This window comes from Leuciscus leuciscus (assembly GCF_965113295.1).
Source record: "Leuciscus leuciscus genome assembly, chromosome: 22".
NCBI lineage: Eukaryota > Metazoa > Chordata > Actinopteri > Cypriniformes > Leuciscidae > Leuciscus > Leuciscus leuciscus.
This window is the reverse complement of record NC_138746.1, coordinates 3529183-3552175: the sequence shown is the minus strand read 5'-3', so window position 1 is coordinate 3552175 and position 22993 is coordinate 3529183. Positions and strand designations below refer to the sequence as shown.

General features: G+C 39.8%; 3 protein-coding genes across 6 annotated transcripts in view; 1 reads left to right on the top strand and 2 right to left on the bottom strand.

Annotated features, from left to right (window-relative positions):
* The first annotated feature begins 16 nt into the window (after positions 1-16).
* On the top strand, positions 17-11298 carry zc3h6 (zinc finger CCCH-type containing 6). Of its 2 annotated transcripts, none has more exons than XM_082153293.1 (12): positions 17-460; positions 2793-2997; positions 3092-3214; positions 3298-3529; positions 3638-3771; positions 3857-3985; positions 4108-4222; positions 5618-5727; positions 6527-6744; positions 7111-7538; positions 7635-7814; positions 9000-11298. In XM_082153293.1, exons 1-12 carry the CDS (start codon positions 375-377, stop codon positions 10484-10486), a joined length of 3447 nt encoding a protein of 1148 aa, XP_082009419.1. In that variant the 5' UTR covers positions 17-374; the 3' UTR covers positions 10487-11298. The 2 variants fall into 2 exon arrangements, with proteins under 2 accessions (XP_082009419.1, XP_082009418.1); XM_082153292.1 differs by having other exon boundaries at positions 3854-3985.
* Positions 11299-11643: 345 nt separating this feature from the next.
* On the bottom strand, positions 11644-19638 carry LOC309486126 (uncharacterized protein). 2 transcript variants are annotated; one of them, XM_082153283.1, is made up of 7 exons: positions 18949-19638; positions 18104-18287; positions 13677-16943; positions 13411-13608; positions 13166-13338; positions 12877-12994; positions 11644-12131 (listed from the first exon to the last, which is right to left on the bottom strand). In XM_082153283.1, the coding sequence occupies exons 1-7, from the start codon at positions 19179-19181 to the stop codon at positions 11916-11918; spliced, it is 4389 nt and encodes a 1462-aa protein (XP_082009409.1). In that variant the 5' UTR covers positions 19182-19638; the 3' UTR covers positions 11644-11915. The 2 variants fall into 2 exon arrangements, with proteins under 2 accessions (XP_082009409.1, XP_082009410.1); XM_082153284.1 differs by having other exon boundaries at positions 12877-13015; positions 18949-19146.
* Positions 19639-20115: 477 nt separating this feature from the next.
* The window catches only part of itga9 (integrin, alpha 9), a 106794-nt gene continuing 103916 nt past the window's right edge, over positions 20116-22993 (bottom strand). For both annotated transcript variants that reach the window (XM_082153301.1, XM_082153300.1), the window contains exon 28: positions 20116-22079. In XM_082153301.1, coding sequence (XP_082009427.1) covers positions 21981-22079 — 99 coding nt within the window. In that variant the 3' untranslated portion in view covers positions 20116-21980. The remainder of the gene's footprint in view (positions 22080-22993) is intronic.

The window sequence follows — 22993 nt, the reverse complement described above, 5'->3', positions numbered from 1 at the left end:
ACAAACTGGGCGGGACCACACGCTGCTGCAAGATCCTTGCAGCCATTTTCACGAAAGTGTTGCGGCCGCCATGACTGTGGAAGATCCCGAAAAAACCTTCGATTATAAACACTATATTCTGCGTCTGCAGTCTCGCACCAGGTCATCTGTGAAACCGCCGGGGACATAAACAAAGCTGAGGGTATCAAAGCTGTGTTGAGACAGCGTTAAACATGAGACCGGATATAATGTCTGTTAAGCGTCTCATGTGTTGTTGAGACGTGTAAACCGTGAGTTTTTCTCCAGACTGTCAGTATATCAAAACCTTCAGCCAACGAGTGACTGATGCTCCTAACTCTGGTTGCGGAGAAGGGCCAGTTGCGTTTCCAACCATCATGGCTTTTGTGAGCCTCTTCTCCAGTCCCCCAAGCCCCGTACTTGACAAAAACATGACAGACTGTGAGCTGACAGGGGAAGAAAGGTCGAGTAAACATGTTCTTATCTGCAAATGCTTCACTGTGCAGGTTCATGTGTGTGAATGTGAATCTTTTGGCACCTATCTTGTTTTTTTATTTTTTCAACGTCAAGTCTTCGTTTTCGTTTTTGGACAGGCCTTTCCCCCAGTTCACTAAGTAGTGGTCATGTTTTCCTGCATGCACTTTCATTTTAATATCTGTTAAAGAGGAAAGAAAGTGACACTGCTCATCTTTGTCAGTTTTCATTGTTTTCCCCCACTTGGTTTGCGCTCTTATCTAGCTGATTTTGAAGGACATTTTGAGTTTTTGTAGAAGGCTGTAGCTGGTTATTATTACAGTAATGTTAATAAGTCGTTTCAAGGCTTTTGAACATGTAAATGGTTATTATGCCCCGCCCACTCACGTACCATCGGAACGCCCCGCCCACCTGGGAAAGGAAAACATGTCTGGTAGGGATTCGTGGCAGGACTGTTGAGGCTTTGTAAGCCATGCGTTGAGCTGTTGTAATTGTCAACCAGGTCAGGTTGACAAGAGTCTGACATAAGTTTAAGTTTATCTACCCATTGTTAACTTGACATGAAAACTGGCCCAATTTATTTTCTTTAATGCATTCATGGTTTTATTGAGCACCATTCATCATCACAATGTTTATAACATCACACTGCGTGTTGTCCATATTTGTCAAATGTCATTGTTAGAAATTGTTGAATCGGTTCATTGAAACAAACATTCACATCCCAATTGGTTTATTAATCCAACAAGAGTTTGCTGCTCCATTAATGTTGCAATGGGAATTTAAGAGGATAGTTTATGTAACTTTTTCACAATTTTTAATAATGCTATGTTGCCCATTTTTGTCAAATTTCATTGGCATAATTGATGTTAAATCAATTTATTGAAATGGTCATATTTTTGATCTCATAACTAGATCGGCCTAGAATAAAATAAATATTAAGTTATGTAACAGATAACATTTCCACCCCTCCCTACTTATCTAGGGCATTTTGGAGGCTTTTTTTGTCCTGATTCCTGAATAATATCTGACCCTTATTCAGATGCATTTATATCCCATTAATATAATTGCACTTCAGTTGCAAATATGACCAACAAGTGATATAGCATGCATTATTGAATAAAGAGATTGCTGGCTTGGCCTTGACAGAATCCACATGCAAAATCAGTCTCATTTCAATTCCAAAACATGTCAGCTGTTTTTCAGATAGCTTTTTACAGCAATGTCTCACATCTGCGTGTGCATTACATGCATTTCGTTTCAATCTAAATTTAGCCATTAGATCATTGGTCATATGTTTAATATTGAAGAAGTGTTTTAAATATTGTAATCATTGCGTTTTGCTTCCATTTCCCCTTGTTTTTGCCCTCAAAGTTTAACACAGAAGACAGACACCCAAGTTTGTCATCAAACCACTGATCTCACATACATAGTGACCACATCCTCCTGTTTACAAACGTGTTGAAATCTTTTCTCGTTGGGTTATTAAACACACTAAGGGCCATTTTTTTGCATGTTCAATGCTAAGTCACTGTGTTAAAGGCCATTTATTTAGCTGTAATACCCAGACGTGAAAAAATCCAATAGATCTTGGTTTCTTTCTACAGTGTCATGGCCTACTTTGTCTAAAACTGAGAGACCTTCAGAGTGTTATCGTGTCCTTGTTCTCGCTCCAGACTTTAACGCTGAGAAACTGTTGGGAATTTGACAACTGGCAAAACAAACATTCACGTCCATTTTGGTTTTAATCCAAAAAGAGTTTTCCATTGATGTTGCATTGGGCATTTAAAGTAGAAAGTTTATGCCCCAGGATTATGTGACTCTGGAATTACCCAAAAGATTTATTTAATCTTAAACATATCCAAAAAAACACAACTTCATTAAAAAAAAAAATATATATATAGGCTATAATGAAAAGCAAAGTAAACTGTATTATTCATATCCAGCCTATGATCTTTAGAATAGAAGCTTATTTTGTGTGTTATATTCTTTTTAGTTATTTTTACTTATAAAATTCTTGTAAATCTAAATGTACTGAAGAAAACGAGTGTTGTTTGCCCAAGCAAAACTGAACGACACTATACTATGGTGTTGTGGGTGTTTGCCAGTGCATTGCTATGCAGTTTCTAGGATGTTCTTTGAGGTTGCTAGAGCATTGTGGGTGGATGCTTTTTGGCATCAACAAACTCCTAACTGAGTATGCACATTAATAGTAGTGTTTCTATACTGTTTTGCCTAGAATATTAATTTATTTCACTGATTTGATAGTCTTTTCTTGGCTTGATCGTTTTTGTTAATGATATGCTCAAACGTTTTCTTAACAGGGAGGATGGTGAATTGGAGGATGGAGAAATAGATGATGAAGGCATAAGCATAGAAGAAGTAAAGGAAAGTAAGGAAGAGTCTGAAGGGGCCGAGAAAGACAAAGAGAAGGTAAAAGATGAGAAGTCACACCGGCATTCACGAAAGCGACACAGGAAAATTAAAGAAAAGCGACGGGCGAAGAGGAGACGACGAGACCGGCAAAAGGTAATCTATCATTGCATTTCTTTTTTTTTGTGCAACTCGTTTGTTTTTACCTTTTCTTTAATGATTTTTTCCTCCCAATGGTTTCCAATTTCAGCATCACTCTCCATCCAGTGGCTCCAGCTCGGACAGCTATGACTCGGAGCATGAGCGTCAAGAAAGACCTAAGAGCAAGAAGAGCAAAGGGACATATCGTGACCATGACAGCGAGTTGTCTCAGGTGAGTTCAGGGTTTTCCCTACAGAATAAAAAAAAATATTATCATCCCGCTCAATAAATTAACCTTTTTACCTGTGATCCCAGCGTGAAAATGAACCTGTAAAACCTCCGAGATCAATGCAGCACAAGAACAGCGATCTGGACAAATACAGTGACTACAGTGAAGAAAAGTATGACTATGATGACGAGGATGATTTCTCAGAGGAGTTGTCGAAATACAAACATGCTAAGGAGTCATCTGGTCGTGGCAGAGGAGGGCCACCGAGGGACCAGGCCAAGAGACCAATTATGAAGGGACAACAACAACAACAGCAGTGTATGTTTGTTTACTTCAAAATATTATAGAGGTCTGCATGGAAATTCATTTGAAGACCCAACAGACTGAACCGTGTGGTTATCTCGTGTTCTTTTACTTGTTATATAGTTGGTGGGCAACGTGGTAGAGGTCGTGGTGCCCTTGGCAGGGGGCGAGGAATGCCCAACAAAAATAAGAAACAAAAGGGCAAGAACTGGGGCCGAGGCCGTGGTCGAGGAGGAGAGCAGGGTGGAGGAGACATGGTGAGAATTTCTCATTTTTGATCGGATCATCACCATTAGGACCTCAGAGCACTCTTTTTATATGTCGTCATATGTTTTGTAGCAGGAATCTAAAGGGCCGCCCAGTTTCCAGAAGAAGCGTCCAATCATGAGCCAGGAATTCATTAATCAACATACGGTTGAACACAATGGGAGGCACATTTGTAAATATTTCCTTGAGGGTCGATGCATCAAAGTAAGCTATTTCTAAACTATAATACAAATACATCACACAAACATGGTTAAACATTTCATCTAATTAATGTTTGTTTAAAATGTGTACGTGCTTTTGAGATCTTTTATTCACATTGCTTACAGGGGGACCAGTGCAAGTTTGAACATGATAATGTTGTTCCAGAGAAGAAAAAGGAACTGTGCAAATTTTATGTCCAGGGATACTGTACCAAAGGAGATATCTGTATATACATGCACAATATCCTTTCAAAACCATTATTGGATGAGTAATTTTTTTTTTTTTTTTTTTTTTACAGATTAACTGTGAAAGAGATAATCTTCACATGTCTTTAGGGCTTTCTCTTGTTAGGAGCCAAGCACTGAATGTGCGTAGGCACCTATTGTAATCGTTAGTGGTGTTCTTTTTCTTCCGCTTCTTCTTCTTTCACGCTTGAGTCTAAGGCAGCTCATAGACCTGCTTGTGGGAAAGTTATGAAATTTGGCACACAGATAGAGGACAGTCTGAACATTAACCACAACCATTTTGTAGTTTCTTAACTCAATCCCTCTAGCGCCACTAACTGTCCAAAGTTTCACTTACGTTTATGCTTATAACATTTGAACCGTAAGGGCTAGAAACAAAATTAAACCAGATCATCTTCAGACCATGGTGACAAAAATGTATGGAATTTAAGTTGATTCGTCAATCCGTTCTCGAATAATGCGTGAAAGAATTAGACGAAGAGCAAAATTGGACGTGAGGCTATATCTCCGAAACGCTTTAGCGCATTCTGACCAAACTTGGTGTGTGTAATGACAACTATGACATAAGGGTACATGCACAGTTTCGACACAGAGCCACCTAGTGGTCGGGAGATATGAAAAATGTCTCTTTTTGCTTATAACTTTTGAGCGGTTTGGCCAAATATCACATATTGGGTGTCGGCCATTTTTTTTTTTTTTGTGTGAAATGCTATATTTTATGAACACATTGCTGTATCGTTACGAAACTCGGTAAGTGTCATCAGCACCATGCCCTGTACTCAAAAAGTTTCGAGACAGCACCACCTTGTGGTAAAAAAAAAAAAAATGAAATTTCCAAAAATGTTAATAGCTTTCGATTAAATTAGCCCTATTGTAATGAAATTTCTTGGGTAATGCCGAGAACAAAGATACACATATTTATCAGATTAGTCAGATTAACTTCCTGTCCGCCATTTTGATTTTCTTTAAAAACCTACTTTTTCGAACTCCTCCTAGACCATCTGTCCGATTTTCACAAAATTCGACTCAAATCATCTTCAGACCATGTTGGCAAAAAGTTATGAATTTCGTGTCAATAGACGAAAACGTTTTTGTATACCGCAGAGACAAATTTGATGGCATGATGCCAGAACGACTTTGAGTCTGTGTCTCTGCAATGCTTTGACTTATTGACACCAAACTTTGCATGTGTCATTATGACCTTACTCTGACCACACCACATCAATTTGGTCATAATCTTTTTCAGCTATTTTGCCTAAAATCATCTTAATATGTCTTAATCATTGTCTGATGCTGCCATGACTTATCGTGACTTCTTTGTGCTTGGCCCTTTAATTTATGCTTGCAGCTTTATTTTTTCCTTGTTTTGGACCTTGACCTTAAAGTTTATGTGAGTATCCTTGCAAGTTCTTTCACACCGGAGCAAAGTGTTATCAAGGAGATAACTGCAAGTTTTCCCATGAGCCTTTAACCGATGTTACCAAGGAACTTTTGGACAAGGTATGGGCTAACTTATCACTTAACATTCAGTTTCCCTACAAACACATGCACTTTATGCATAATTAAAATGCACTGATTCTGGATGATTTTAAGTAACCTGGGATAATGTGCCTTGCTCAGCTATGCAATAGTAATAAGGCTCAAAATTATGCTTTTTTTAGCACTTTATAAAACTAACTTTAGCTGGACAATAACTTTATCCTAGAGCTGCTGTAAAGCCAAAACAACCTCTGTTACTGTAAGTTCCTATTATCACTGTAAAGCTGCTTTGAAACAATTCATATTGTTAAAAGCGCTATATAAATGAGGGTGATTTGACTTTACTCTACATTTACATTTATGCATTTGGCAGACTCACATTGCATTTCAAGGTACACATTTACATTCTTATCAGTTCTTGCTTTCCCTGGGAATCGAACCCATGACCATGGTTTTGCAAGCGCCAATGCACTACTGTTTGAGCTACAGGAAAGCTACTGTTTATATGCAGTCCAGTGGCAAGATGCATAAACAGCCAATATGTTAAGACTGTATCTTAAGAACTAGTCTGACCCACAAGGGGTAATAAGTCTTACTTTTCAGATTCAAATTAGATCAATTTACTTTTTTATGTAACTAACAGAGAACAATTAGATGACTAACTTGTAAGAGTAGTCCAAGCAATTTATGCCACCAGCCACAGGTATGGAAATATCAATCTCATATCTAGCTAATTTTTATTTTCAACTCTTAGAAATATTTGGTCAAATTCAACAAATAAGGCATGCAATGGAAACTTGATTGATGTCGCACATTTTAGATCCTAAATACAGATGAGGAAACTGTCAATGAAGATGAGATGGAGTTAGCAGATCTGAGAAAACAAGGAATTGCCCCACTGCCGAAACCCCCTCCCGGAGTTGGATTGTTACCCACCCCTGGGCCTGGAAGTCCCCCGGATGGAGGAAAGAAGATCCCCTCTCTGTTTGAGATCAAAGTTCAGCCTACTGTGGACTTGGCACAGAAGATTGCTCTAAGGTACTATTGGCATTTATTGACTGAATCCCCTTTTAACTGTGTTTACATCCAGAATATTTGGTCAAGATTGGTCTGTTTACATCTGATATAACCAGCTTTAGCATTGCCTTTTTCATACTCCTGTTCTTGTTTCATAAAGTCATAATGAATAGTGGATTCCCATCCATGTTTTGCAAGTCAAACTACTTTAAATTTGATAACCGTTGTTGGCATGGATGGATTACCTATTCAAAATGATAGAAAAGTAAAGTTCACAAACTTTTTCCTCCCAATAGTCCAAATGAGTGTCACTGAAATACGCTCTAGTTATGATTTTATATCTTGTTATTTTATTTGTGCATTAATTTGTTGTGTATTTTATTGCAGGCCCAATTTCTACAACAGTGCATCTCCCCCTGCTGGACAGTTTCAAGGTGGTCCACAGTTTGGAAGTAGCCCTGAGGATATGCAGGCTGGCAATATGATGTCTTCTCCACCCAATCCTTCCCATCCCCCTCATCCAGGCTCCATAAGGAGCCCTCCCCTACCATTCACAGGTCCAGGAATGCCCCAAAGTCCTCCAGGCCAACCTCCACCCCAAGGCTTTGGTCAGTGCTCTCCAATGCCACCTCCAGGTCAGCCTCCTCCTTTCCACGTCAACATGCAGCACATGAACCATCCTCCATTGAATCACCAGGGGGCTCCATTTCAACCTGTGCCTGACATGCAAATGAAAATGCCTTTCCCAAACATGGGCCAGATGCCCTCCGAGTTCTTCAAGAATTTGTTTAGCAGTCAGTCTCTGGCCCAAGGGGGTAGGTCTTCATTTAGCTTTAAAAAGTCTGTTTCCATTAATAGATGCTTATATAGCTTGATATTTATGAAATACACTATTTCTGTTGTACCTACAGATGAGGGACCCATCCAGGACTCCCAGCCACATGGTAACACTAATTCCAGTGGGATGCAGGACTTCCTGCCAGCTGTACAGAAGGTTTTGCTTTTACATCTAAACCAGAACAAGCAAGACTCTGACTCTCATAGGGACGAGGGATGTGGACAAGGGTCTGCACCTCCCAACAGAGAGAAAGGTTAGAGAGGGATGTTGAAAAATAAACATTTTGAAACAATATTGCTTTAACTTTGAACAATGGTGTGCTGCAGGAATGAGTTCTGAAAATGGGAAAAAAGTTAGTTTTTTTAATGTGGTTAAATGTTTGAAATAAGGTCTGTGGTTAACACAAGCTCAAGATACTTTATTATGTGTCAAAATGCATCAGTAATACACCACTTGTGATTAAAAAAAAAAGTTTTTACATGTCTTGGAAAAAGGCAGTGGCTAAATGGGACTACAGAGGTTGTCGGGGACATTTAACATCATCATGATGAACAGGAAAACTCATCTACTCAATATCTACTTTTACAGCCTAGTTGTGTTTATATTCACATTCTTACAAACTATTCTAAAACTTTTCAACTTTTTGATTTTAAATAAAGAATTATTATGTTTAGATGTGCACCAATAATGCAATCTTTTCCAATAATCAGAGTTAGGACTTAATCGCAGTATAATGACACGGGCAAACCTCTGCTGTCCTATTTACATCCAATTTTCGTTATTCTGATTATTTGCTCAGAAGTGTGGTTATTTCTACCGCCATTATTTGCACACCCCACAGCACAAATTATGAACTCACATACTTGTTATATACATGCATGTTACTGGCCACTGTTTTAAACTACTTGCATCAAATGCAAAACACATTTCTACCAACATATTGGATATTATTCGGTGCCGTGATGAACATAGCAGTGGTGCAATTAAGATTTTAATTGCATTAGTTTTATCAAACTATTGTGTTTACATGATGAGGTAAAGTTTAATGGCAATATTGCCAAAATCGCGTTATAATTGCATTACGAGTGTGCATGTAAACATACTCATTGAAAGAGTTGTCGAAAGCTTGGTGACGGAGTTGAAGTCAGGATTGTTTATAGCCTGTCTTTAACTTTCTAATTCTGGCAATTGTATTTAGACTTCGAAATTCATTTAAACTGGGTTAATTTGTGAAAATTATTTTGAAGACAGAACTTGTAAGAATCAAGCGTCGGCCTACAAAATTACATAATTCCTGCAGCACTGAAACTAAGAACTTTAAAAAAAAAAATGTATATAGTCAACCCAGTGTTATTATTGGATAGTAATAAACTAGCAAAGATGGATAGTTCTTGGTTCCGGTTTGAATTTATATTCTAATATAATTTCTGTTTATTAGATGAAACCCCTAATTGGTACTCCAGTGACGAGGAAGAGGGCAGCAGCGTAACAGCCATCCTTAATTCTCTAAAGAAGCAGAATGATATGCTTAAAAACCAGCCAAGCATGCCACCAGCCGACCCTAGACTCCAAAAGGAGCGAGCATTGCCCAGCGATCCTCGAATAAAAACTGACCCGCGTCAGAGACCTCCAGACCCCAGGAAAGATGCTGGAGATGGTGTTGGGGATCCAAGGCTTGCCAGAGACCCACGCAAGTTGAAGCCCATGGATGCCTCCAAACCTGACGCTCATCGCCACCCAAACCCCTCCAGGTCCCACAAACCGCCCACTGGAGAGGATGATGATGAGTTTGAAAGAGAGCTAAGGGAAAGAGCAGCCTTGATCCCATTGGATCCCAGTCCTGGAGCCACTCTGCGAGACCCGCGCTGTCAGATTAAGCCGTTTAGTCACATCCGGGTGGATATACTCCTCCAGCGTCCGGCCTTTGCTCAAACCGTGGTTTGGGCTCCAGAAGACCTAATTCCTCTGTTGATTCCCAAACAGGAGCACTCCATAAACCTGCCGCTCCCACCTTTAATAGCAGATGCTCAACTAAACCGTACCCTTTCCTCCCCTCCGGATCATCCTCCATCAGCAACTCCGTCTTCTCCTGATCCACGTCTCGCAGCCGCCCGCTTTAAGGAGGGTGTTAGTCGACTCGGGAGCCCACCCGGTAGGACGGTAGATTCTCGCCACCACCATCCGGACAAGCCCTTGGACCCACGTACTCACAAGACTCTTGATCCCAGAATCAGCCGATCTGGCAGCCTGGACTCCAAGCCTCCAGGTGTGAGGGAGAGTCCATCAGGAGGAGGAGATCCACGGCTACAGCGTGGATCCTCAAACCAACCGGTTGCCGTTTCCGTTAAGCCCGATTCGGAGAAGTTGCCTCCATATGCTCCCCGTCTGGCATCTTCCATCGGTGCAGGTCTTGATAGTCCAACCACGCTGTTAGGTGGGATCAGTTTATACGATCCGCGCAATCACAGCTTACTCTCCCCGAAACGTGAAAGCGAGGAGCACCCTAAAAAATCGAGTATCCTAAAGCCTTCTGCGAAGCTCCAAAGCTCTCCACCACATGCCTCGCCGTCACAGGGAACAGGGATGGAAAAAGAGGAAAAAAGTCCAGTTGATGACTCTGAGAGCAACACAAGTGGCTGTACGTCAAATCCTCCTGCTCCTCCTCCTCCTGTGCCTACAGTAATGCCAGCGTCTCCGTGTTCGCCAGTCCGAGCGCCAGCTCCCGCTGTGCACAACTTGCCCATCCAGGCACTAGCAGGACTGATACGGCCTGCTTACACGGACCCACGCCAGAACAAACCTGTGGGATCTGCCGGTGGGACTCCGCAAGAGGATGAGGAGGACAAAGACAGTAAGAAGAAAGACAGGCCCCTGAGGGATGTCTTTAAAACCTTTGACCCGACAGCCTCACCATTCTGTCAGTAAACACACTTATACTGAATATAGCTCATGCATTTACTGTGTTCTGTACTTTGTATTCACCCTGCATGTATATGAAGCTTTTCTATTTATTTATATTTGTTTGTACACATATTCTCCACTGCTGCATCATTGTCTAAGCAGAGATACTTTTCTTTTGGCTCTTGTGCGTTTATAGATTCTCATTAGATAGTCAGTTGTGTCACAGCAAAGGACTTTATTTGCTCAAGAAGCATTTTAAGTACATTTGTATCTGGTATATGGACACTTTGGTAAGCAGAGTCTGCTGATCAGGTGCGCATTAGTGACACATTGTTGCTTTAGAAGGTTAAAAGGGATGTGTGGCTTATAGTATTCATATTTGTAGTACTGTGTAATACATAAATCTATTAAAAATATACATTTTTGCTAAATTCCCACAGTATTTATCACATAACTACATACAAAGCATATATAAACACTGTAATATAGCAGAACTTCTATGTCTCATTTATCTAAAATGTGCATTTTCATCAAAGGTACAGTTGTGATTTTGGTGAGGAAAAAGGTTTAACGTATGAGATTCCTTTCAGAGAGTCTCTATTGTAAATGGTTTTCTTTTTAACACTCGAGGCATTTTTCATCTTTTTTATTGTCATTGTTCTTTTGTGTAGATATTTTTTATTGTGTTAATGTATATTTTTCCACAGAAAATGCTGAATTGCTTTTGCGTTCTTTTACCATTGACTGAAATGCTAGTAAGGGAATTTAAATACAGCAATCACCTTCTTCCTTTTTTTAATTCATTGTCTAAAATAAAATAAAAATGAATTATGTGATTCTGATGTTGACTTCAGTCATTGTTGTAGCCTTCTGCATTTTATTCGTTTTATAGTAAATGTTTATTCAGAGGCCATACAAGTGCTCTGTGCAAAAACAAAATGGGTTTAATGTCACATCATCATTTGTTTCGAAGTATGAATTGTACACCCGATCTTATATATGAAATGTATGTATGCTGAAATCTATCGCCAAAAATGTTTGTAATTGAAACATATAATATAAAACAATCAGACAATGAGTTGAAAATGAACAATTAAATGCAACAAAAAAAAGAACATTCCTAATGTAAGATTACAATCCTCGCAATTATTGAATGCGTAAATATGTATACCTCATCAACATGTATTTTATGTATTTTTTCTGCACATTCATTTTATAATATATAAATGTCTGAACATGTATAAGTATTGCGGGTAAATGATTTATAAATGTGATCAGGCATGCAATTTCTATTTAGACTTTGCATTATGCATTTGCATTATTTTTATGGCCTCTGAAATTAATTTTTTATTTTTTTATCACAGAGCAAATTGTGTACAGGCTCTTTTATGGTTTCTCACTAAACAATAACAACAGAATAAAACCAAAAGTTACAGGCAAAAATGAAGACCGTTTATTTCATGTTTACTCGTTTGTAATTCTCTAACACATTGAGGGGTGGAGCGAGGCTGGGAGCTGCTGAATGCTGGGAGGTCCTACGTAGCCCCAAATCATCGGTTTCAGGGTTGAGCTGTTCTTGAGCTCGGTGGATAAGGAGACTCTTTTTCCACTGGAAACAGAAAGCTGCTGCCTTTGCTGCTTCAGAGTTTGGCTCAGGTTGTTTCAAACCCTGTAAAATCAGATAGAGCCATTTAAAATTGAAAACATCAAAGTTGATCATGCCAGATAACATACAGGAGAAGATAGACACCACTACTTTTTACTCATTCCCTGGTGTAATGTTGCCTGGAAATCCAGACCTAAATCTGAAAGATTAAGGGTCTGGCATCGACTAATGACTAACGACTAATGTCGGTCAGCTCGAGGGGCGGCACCAAGCATGCATTTGAAAATCTCACTGCACGCAATTGGATAACACTACGACCAATCACAACAACAAGCCCCATACGCTGGTATATTAGACTCTTGCCGTATCCGGTCGGCAAAACAGCAAAAACGCCCTTCTTGCAAAGGAAGGATTCGAGCGGCGTCTTCTGTTCCTCTTTTAGATAAAAAGCCAAGTCTAACTCGTTCATTGTAGCGGCCAAAGCTGTTTCAAACAACTGGTGTTCATCCATAGCCATCTTGCAATGTTTACTAATGACTTCGACGTCGCAGCGCTGTCGTCTTCTGTTTAGCTCCGCCTATATCAGATAACCCGATGTGATTGGTGCAGCTCGGATACAAGGGCATATTTAATGAGCATCATTACTCGACGCCAGAGTAAAGTCGCTGAGCAAATTCAACTTGTGCTCTCGCAAGAACTCTGGATTTCCACCAGACTTTGGTTTCCTTTTTGCCTTGTCTGTTCACCACAGTGAACCTTTTGCTCCCTAAATCTTATTTTGGAGTAAAGCTTTTTCAACTTCTCTTACCCTGATGCAAGCAGTTTCTGCAGCTCGTACTCCTTGGATAACTGTCTGGAGTAGATTCTGTGCGTTCTTCACCAGGATCTCATCTGATGATTTGCACCCAGGAGTAACTGCATTAACACTGGAGAGACACCATGCACCCCTTGGGTCACATGAGATTTTTGCACGTTTAATTTATTGGTAATATTGTCGTTTAAACAAGATTGAATTAGTCAATGATGTAGGGAAGAAAGACCTTCAACCAGAATTGTTGGGATTCAGGGAGATTAATATGCTATTGATCATCTCTCACCTAGAAATGATGGTAAGTTGGTTGGAAATGGTAAGAATCTGCTCTGCTATGACACAGAGCTCATCTGTGCAATGCTTGTCCAAACAGTGGTCCGCTATGACACGCACAAACTGGGTGATCGACTGGCCACTTGAGACGAGATCTTTAGCAGATGTTACAAAAGCATCTTTAGTCTACAGGGGAAACAAACTTTTGTCAATATGGGAACAAACTTTGTTCAAAACAAAACTTTAAACGTTTCTGACCTGGATTGGCCCTTTCTTCTTTAGGTACTGGGCCATGTGATAGAGTTTATCTGCCATTTCTTTTGTCACCTTGACAATCTGGTTACCCTTGTCATCCCACTTCTCAGTCTCCCATTTCAGAAAGAGAGACGTGTAAGAGAGAGTTGTACCTACTAAAGTGAACACAGGACCTCCTGGGCTCCTCTGGGATGTCTCTTCCTAGGGTAGATAAATGATTTTTGACATGGCTTGTGTACAATTACATGAATCATAAACAATTGTGTTACCTTCTTTGGTTCCTGATTGGACACATCTGAGACACTAGTACTTGGTTTGCTTTTAATAGGAACTTGAGTGTTTGTGGAAATAGGATGTGGTGTTGCCTTTTGTGTCCGGGACATGACAAATCCACTAGACTCTTTGCCCTGCAAGCCACACTTGATCTGTTCCTTTGTGACCACAAGAATTCCATCAACTTTACTGAGTTCTTCAACAAGGTAATGTGCCTTTGCTGACCAGCACTGTGAGTGAACATCAAGAGTGAGAGTGTCTCCAAGAGTTTGCGTCTCTGCTATTAATCTGGCTCTACTCACAATGTCTGACATCTGAAATGTCAAGTGGTCATTAATGAATCTCAGATTGGACCTTTCCTTTGGGTCTCTAATGAAGTTGAAACAGTCCTGGATGGAGTCTGCGGCGTTCTTAACATTCTGCATAAGCAATTCTGAAGCACTTTCAAATTGCGCAAGTTTGTCTTCAGTTTCCATGTCACTGTCTTTTGTTTGGACCGAGCATGCCAAAGCAATAGTATTTTGAATGGCCATCACATAATCTTGGTTAACTTTGCTCAAAAGACAACACAGTGCTTTCATTTTAATCTGAAGCTGTCTCTGAAGCAGCTCTGACTTCGCCAGCATCAGGGCACTTGAGAGGGACACCGTACCAACCCCTTCAGCAGCCTGTAGGTAGGAGTCCATAAGCGTCTTCACGTCTTCTTGTAGCTCTCCTAGCAGCTTTACTTTATAGGTGTCTCGACAGTTCAGAGAAGACAATCTTGCGGCTTCTTGTATACGAAGTGAGTTCTCGGACATTACTGCCAACCATTTCTTAGGTGTCATTTGATGTGTAATTAGGTGCCCCTTACCATCAGTAGTAGTAGTTCCCAACATCTTATCCAATGAGTTCAACAGTACTTGGACAGACAAGGCCCAAAGCATGCAGTGACCATCAAGCTCATCAGTTCGAGTTGGTCTTGAACCCACTATGTCCGTGAGATTCTTAGTGTTGGTTTGAGCTTTTTGGAGCTTGCTCTGCAAAGACCCTATACTCTCATGACACCCACCTATCAACTTTATATCTGCTGATGTCACAAGTTGCACAGCATCTGCACATAAACACATGACCTCAGTGAGTTCCTGTGTGATGGACTCCAACATATTTGGTACATAGTTTTGAAACATAGAGGATACAGCATGGTACCACATCCCAGCCACTGGCAGCAGTATCTTCCGCACATTTTTTATGAGGTCAGAGAATTGCGTACTGTGCTTATAAATGCTATATGTACCCATGGCTGAGCTCATGGCTGTTTCCTGCGCTGTCTGAACTAGCAAGGGTGTCAATGACACGAGTTTGGACCGTAGACTTTCCACTTCTTCATTATCGGCTGCGTCTATGACACTGATGGCTTCTCTTGTAGCTTGGGCATAGCTATTTGAGAGTCCTAGAACTCCAGTGCAAGCCATGTTGAGAGCCTCTACATCTTTACCTTTGGTCATGCAGACAACTTCACACAAAAGAGGCAACAACTCAATATTGTGGAGATGTACAACAGCTTTAGATTCCATGACAGGTGCAACCCATGCTTCTTCTGTGATTGGCACAACATGGTCTATTATTGTATGAACAGCCTGATTCTCCAAACTAACTTCAAGCTGACATGGAATTTCTTCACTAGTGGAACTTTGCACTGAAGATTCTGTTTTATCAGAGTCTGAAGATAATCTTTCATGTTCTGAAATGGGCGTAGTACATGGTACAGCACCAGCAGAGTGGCGAGCTCCCTCCCGAAGTGGGCTGAGAAGATGTGGATGCTGCAAACCATCAAGTCCTTCACGTAGAATGTCAAAGTGTTTTAAAGCTGTTGAGACACTAGTAGAAAGCAATGAGAAAGCCTCGCTGCTAAGACTGGTGTGAGAATATACATCAGTGACACAGCTTGCAACTTCAGCAGCAGATTCTTCCGCTTGCTTTATCAGAACCAGGAGTCCATTACGGTAGATTGGATTGTCACTCCTACTGACATGTCTTCTCACGAGCTGGATAACCAAGCTCATGTGGCCAATGAGCAAGCTTGCCTGTTTTGTGAGAAACTGTGCATCCTCATCTTTATGTGCCTCAATGCACCCCTTGAAGTTTCTCTCCATCTCCTGCAAAGCAACACAGACAAAGTCCTTCACGTTTATAATGCTACTACAAGCATGCAAGAGCTGCTCCATCTCCTCTGACCATCTCTGATGCATCTCTTTTAGTTTTTCCAGAGCTTCACTTGAACACACCTTGTCTTCCTCAAAATTTTGTACAAGTGCTGCAATTGCATGTTTCAGTCTCATAATGCATCCCCTTGAGTTCTCTACACCCTCAAGACTCTTTTCATCACACGCTAAAGCTGAGATGAAGCCAGCCACCTCTAATATTTTGTCAGCATGAGCCGTGAAGGATTCCAGTTGCACACAAAGTGTTTCCACATTCAACCCATCATCATCTTGCTCATCCTGGAAAGTATAGCCTACGGTGTGCACCAACTGTTCCAAGGGAGTTGAACTTGTGACAAATATGTTCATTACTTGCAACTGGCTGGCTTTTACCACAGCATCTTCAAGTTTGTGGATTTGCTGCAATAGGGAAGCACATGATTTTGCAAGCTGTTGATCTTCACAGCATTTCATGTGATGTGATATCTCTGACCAGAGCTGAAGGACTTGCTTGGAGTGTGCAGCAACCTCAAACTGAACATCCCTCCGAGACGTGTTTGCTACCGCCATGCTGTGAAACACTAGGTCATGAAGCATAACATCAAACCCACCATCTTTAACAGAAGTAGGGTCAGACAGCAGTCTTAGTATCTTGTTCTGTATTTCAGTGTAGTATCCACATGAACCCGTGGAGGCTGGTTCACAGTTGCTCTTGAGTGTGGTTATGATGTCATTTACAGTTGAATCCACCTGGTTTAAGATGTACTGCTTTGCACCCTGAGCCTCTTCGCTGTGTGGATGTTTGATGGTCGTGTACATGGCAGTGTGCAGCATAGAAACACATTTTTTCAGGGTTTCCAGAGAAGCCCTCAAATGCTCTTGCTGTTTGCCGTCACGCAGTTCCTGAATTCTTTCCACCACTAATTTGTGAAGAAACAGCATTGCCTTTGAGTATACTTGAAATGCTTTTAATAAGGACGAGATGTTCGCTGCAGCTCCAACTTGAGAAAGACACTGCAGAAGCCAGTCAGCAGCTGCCGTGATCTTCCTTATAGTTGCATCATCTTCAACTAGGAGGATCTATAGTGCAAAAACAATCGGAATTAGGGGCATTTCAATCATGTAAGCCGATCGTGTTTAGATGGTAAACCTTTTTCTGCAAAACTCAAAAGATTTGATTGAAAGTTCATGTTTAATGTTTAAGAGTTAGAGATAGATTTACAGCAAGGGTTGCAGCACAACTCTAAATAAACTATGATTTCCCCATGTGAATTTTCCCCAACACAAACATGTAGGCTAGGGCTCCTAACTCTGGCCCTCAATGTTCACTTTCCTTCCTCCATCCCTGATCAAACACACACGAATAAGCTAAACAAGGGCTGTGTCCAAAATCGCCCCCTATTCCCTCATTCACTATTCCATAAAACGATTGAGTAAATTCAGAAACTGAGTGCCACTTTTGCATAGTTTCTGCTTGCTGTTTAAAGGCACACTATGCAGTTTCCGTTTTTCTCAAACAGCGACCCCTAGAGTCATGTGGAGTACTTGTATATTAACGTTACTGTCGTAAATACCACTCGCGCAGAGCCGTCTCTGCACTCTTCTGACCGCGTTTTCTTAGTTGACTCTGCCATGATTCACGTCTGAAATGCGTGCTAGTGTCTTCCATAGAGGCTGCTTCATATGTTGTTGATGTATGTGACGTTGTGCCGTAAAGCAAGTCGTGATTCTCGCGAGATTTGTCAGGGCGCCACCTCTCAAACTTGCGTTGGTGGTTTTGCCAGCGGCGTCCCCCCCCCTGCTTTGCTATCGGGATGATTCGCCCTACTACGCTGCATTTGGATAGATGATTCAACTGCGGCGCCATCTTCTGGTCAGACGCGGTAATTCATTCAGCATTACTTCACGAAAGTGCGGACTCGTAGGAAGACCGCGAGTGCTTAGGGTGCCATTTGGGACAGGGCCATCGTCCACTATGGTCACCACTTTCTGACACCACTACAAATGTTTGTCCCCTCATGTGCCCTATTTAAGGGTATAGGGGGCGATTTCGGGCACAGCAAAAGTCTTCAGGATTAACAGAAAGTTACAGGCTGGTGAGTTTGATCAAGGACTAAAGAAAGTAAACACTGAGGTCTAGAGCTGAGAACCCCTGATATAAGCCTACAGTACAGTACACAACCCATAAATCTCATTTCAGAATACAGTTATTTTTCTTTACAGCACAAAAGATGCGTTACCTTGACCACACCTAACAGCACGTTTTGAGTGGCTTCGATGAGTTCTTCTCTGTGCTCGATGACCTCTGGTTGTATGCTGAGCTTTTGGGTGGCCAGGAGCACATGTTGACCTGAAACAGTCAGAGATTCCACAAGTGGATCCATCTCCATTTTCAGGATCTCGTCTTCAGTATCTGCCACTAGCCTGAATGCAAGGATATGAGGTATAACGTGAATATCAATCCTCTGTGGACCCGGTATACCATAGAACAGAAAAGTAGCATGGTATTTCCTTGGTTTTTCCCCACACATGGTACCAAGTTAATGTTTTTTTTATTTCTATATATATATATATATAGTACGTTTTTTTTTTTTTTTTTTTTTTTTTTTTTTTTTTACATGTACCATAGTAATTCCCCCAATTTTGTTTTCATAAGGCAACATTTCAGAATCAGAATGAAATTTAATGCCAAGTATGTTTACACACACACACACGCATGGAATTTGTCTTGGTGAGGGTGGTAAAAAGAAATATAACATAATAATAATTAAAAAGCAATACATTTAAACTAAATTAAATTACATTTAAATTACATTTAAATACAATTCATACAATAAAAAATATAGAAAATACACAATTGATAGAATAACACATATATAGATGTAGTTATGTGCAAAATGGAAGTGTAGAATGTGCAAATGAAAAATGGAATGAATGTGCAGAAGCAGATTGTTTTTTTAAATTATATTATCACATTATATGGAACAATCAGGTGGAAGAACGCCTGAGGGAAATTAGTTTTTATAATGTAAATATTTATATGCTTCACCTTCTACCCCGTTAGAAAAACAATCATGCAACTGACCTCGTGGCTACAGCTGCCATGTTTTTGGATGCTTTGGCCACGGCTTTAGCTGCAGCTTCCAGTGGGACGAGTTCGTGGAGTTCAGTCTCGCTCCCGCACAGCAGGGTGAGGTGACACAGGTGAGTGGACAGAGGAGCCACAACCTGCTCTATTGAGCTCGTTTTTATCAAGCCATCCTCCAGTGTAGATGTCATTCCTCTAGCACAAGAAACAAGCACTTTTACTGAATACATGTCTATATAAATGCATTACTTGGGGGGGAACAAAACATTACATGTGCTACTCTGAGACTGGGATATCAGGTCACTAACATTGCTAATGGATATATTGAAATAAGCATACCTGGTGGTGTAGAAGCTCCATGCAAGTGCTCTGCCTGTCACACAGTGAACGAGCTAATGAATAATGCAGTGCATTTGCAGTGTTGCAGCACTGTTTGTTTGGCTCTCGGATGTCCCATGGTAACCAAAGTAATTTATCCCAAACTAATTACAAAGTGAGATAAAGAGCTAGTGTAATTGTATGACATGACTAAAACAATCAATAATTTAATTCAGAATATTAAAACATATACATTTCTGCGCAGTTTCATTTGTTTAAATGTCTAAAGAACAGATGCCGAGAACAATTTGAGTACTTTCCTGATTTTGATGCAAACTTGTAATTCCATACATCACTCTACATAGCAATCCTTCTAATTACAAAATAAAAAAAATATATAAAAAAATTGTAATACTGTATTCCAGAATACAATGCATTTCCATCCACTTCCAGTATGAATTAACCTTTCTATATAAACTGTGATTTCCAACATCCCAACTCATCATTTGATTGCATTGCTAAAAGTCATTTAAAACAAAATTGGCCTAAAATTCAAAAGAACCATTTTTAAACACATTTTTAAGATGATAACCACTTCATATGTAACTTACATATGCACTTGCTAAATTCCTACTACTCAAGTATATTACTTCTAATTTTAATTTTTTATAAAGTATATCATTGTATAATGAATTTGGTCATATATTAATAAGTAAAAAAGAGCAGACATTGAACACTGCAGTGAAGTGTGAACAGTACGCTAGTTTTACACTAGAGGGCCTCAGTGCTACAAGCAACACACTAAATATTTTGGGTGGCACCGAAAAAAAAAACAGAGACGAAACATCTGTTTGTGATTTTTAATTTTAAAATGGCAGTTTCAGTAGATAAATATACAGCTTGAGCTTGTACAACAAACATATTTCTCAATACATCTATAAAACTGAAATTCAGTGACAGTAGTTTATTCTAAAATGCTCAAAATAGGTGATAATGGCAACAACACTCACAGTTATGTTACACACTTACAATGTCAAGTATGTGTCTCTCTGAAACACACCGAAGCAAGAACCTGGTGTTGGGCCGGACATGAAAAGCAGACGTGTTTTTGCCATGCCATGGTGATATTTATATATATATATATTTTTTTGTTGTTGTTGTTGAAAATCTTCCAGAGATCATTTGACATCCAATTGCAAAGCTATTGATCATTCGGTAAACATTTACTTTCAAAGTAACCCTCCAAAATGAGAGGGAAATGGAAAATGTAACAAAACAAGCAACCAAGTTCAATGAACGTCTAAAACAACATCAGATCCATTTTTGTCTTTCAGATGAGATATTTTAAAATCTCTATATTAAAAAAGCTATCAAACTTATTTTGGCTCTGTGATGTTTCTGCATTGGTAACAAGCTTTTGTTTGAGCGGTTAAAGGCAGAATGGATGTGAAGTCTGACAGGGAACAGCTCACGTAAAGTCCAAACAAGCTGTTCTCATAAGATCCAAAGTTCGAGTTTGTGCCCAGTGATGAAGTACTGCACATTCCCACCTATTTTTAGGCCATTACACACTGCAGGTCCGACATGGCTAAAACACGTGCATACGCAATCTGAACTTGTCATGGGATTTGTTAAAAAGCAGGAGACACATACTATATGGTGTTAGATTGACTGTAGAAGAATAACACAGAACATGCTGCAAGTCTACTTGCAGTAGAATTGTAATGCATGACTTGAGATCTTAAGTCAAAAAATTGCGACATTGTGAGTGAAAAAGGACTCAATGAGGAGAATTTGTAGGGTGGGATTTGATTCATTTGCACCCATTAAGAATTGATTAGATAATGAAAAGTTTCTATTTGACAAGTGGTTGGAAAATAAGACAAAAGTCAGAGAAAGTTCATATATTTTGGTGAAAGACTTTTCCTTTGGAGTATCATGCATCTTTCAGTGGGGTCAATATCCAGTGCAGAACAAACAATGCTCTAAGCTGTGAATTTCACATATCATGAACAAACCGTGTTTGAGCTGAGAACGTAGATGCTTTTCTCTTTCTGTGTTTAAGCACGACCGGACTGAAATGAGCAACTCGAGCAGTTTGCAATGATGCAAGTTTGTCTGGGATAACGGTTCAGTCTCGTTTGCTCATGACATTAAGTAGCTCGAGAGTTGTCCGAACGAAGGACGCAAACGTTTGCTATGTATTCTCTGTAAATGAAAACTTGTGGGGATAAAGAGATACAATCCATCTTCAAGGTCTCCCCTTCATCTGAAAACACTGTGAAGGAATAACATCATCTCTTTGGCATCAGTGCTTTAAAAAAGCTCTCTTCTATACAGTATGGAATACATTTTATAAAAAATAGATTTTTTTTTTTTTTGCTTTTCAACAGCGCCCTGAGGGTTGTAATTGTCTGCTAGTATTGACACAATATCCACATTCCTTTTCAGGAAGTCTCTCTTTCCGTCTCTTCAAGAGGCCTGTCCCCACTGGGATCAATGGTATTCCACTGCGAGTGTTTTCTGGCAGGCCACACGGTCCCCTTAAACGTCATCAGCTAGATCACCATCACTGAAAAAAAAAAAGTGTCAAACCTCCGAAAAATCTGGAGAATATTCTTTTCTTCCACATATGGAAGGCTGGAGGGTTTTAGGAGAGAGCCGTGATGAAGGTAGCAGCTTATTGGATTTTCTGAACCCAATCCAAGCTCTCATTGGCTCTTCTGGACCCAATCCCAGCTTTCATCGCTGTCCTTCCTGTTCTTTTCCGCCTCTATGATTTCTCTGTAATGCCTCCTGAAGAATCCCATCTGCAAAACACAAAAGTAATTGTGTCAGCAACATTCAGGGTGTGACAGTGGACAGATGTACAGACTACACTCGCTGACAAAATTACACCCCGTTTCCCCAAGAAAAATCATACTACCTTTCAATAGTGTGAAAACATTCATACTTTTATTCAGCAAGGATGCATTAAACTGAGTAATAACATTTATAATGTTACAGAAGATTTCTATTTTAATTAAATGCTGTTCTATTCATTAAATAATTCTGAAAAATGTCAGTTTCCATCAAAATATGAAGAAGCACAACAGTTTTCAGCATTGATAATAATAATCAGAAATGTTTCACGACTCACGAGCATCAAATCATCATATCAGAATGATTTCTGAAGGATCATGTGACACTGAAGACTGGAGTAATGATGCAACTTTGATCACAGGAATAAATTACAGTTTCACATATTTAAATAGAAAGCAAAATTTTAAATTGTAATAATATTTCACAATTTTACTGTATATTTGTTCAAATAAACGAGCAGAAGAGACTTCTTACAAAAACATAAAAAATATTACCGACCCCAAACTTTTGATCGATAGTAGAAAAAGGAAGGACAACTACTTGTTTTAACTGGCAGATCAGATACACTCAACCTAATGCAATCCTGCTGTCAGAGGAAAGGGGATGGAAATATGCATTTAATCAAATTAAATATAGTCTATGAAAATACCACTCATTTTGAAGAGCCTTGATCTAACATAAGGTTTCATTATGAAATCCCTAATGACTGATGATATTCAAACTGTATGAGGAATGCTTTATCATATAGGTATCCAAAAATATTATTTATACATCCTATAAATGTACATTAGCAATGGTATTAGGTGTCATCAATGCCTGGATTGAGTGTGTACACATGGATATTTTTAATTGCTAATGAAAT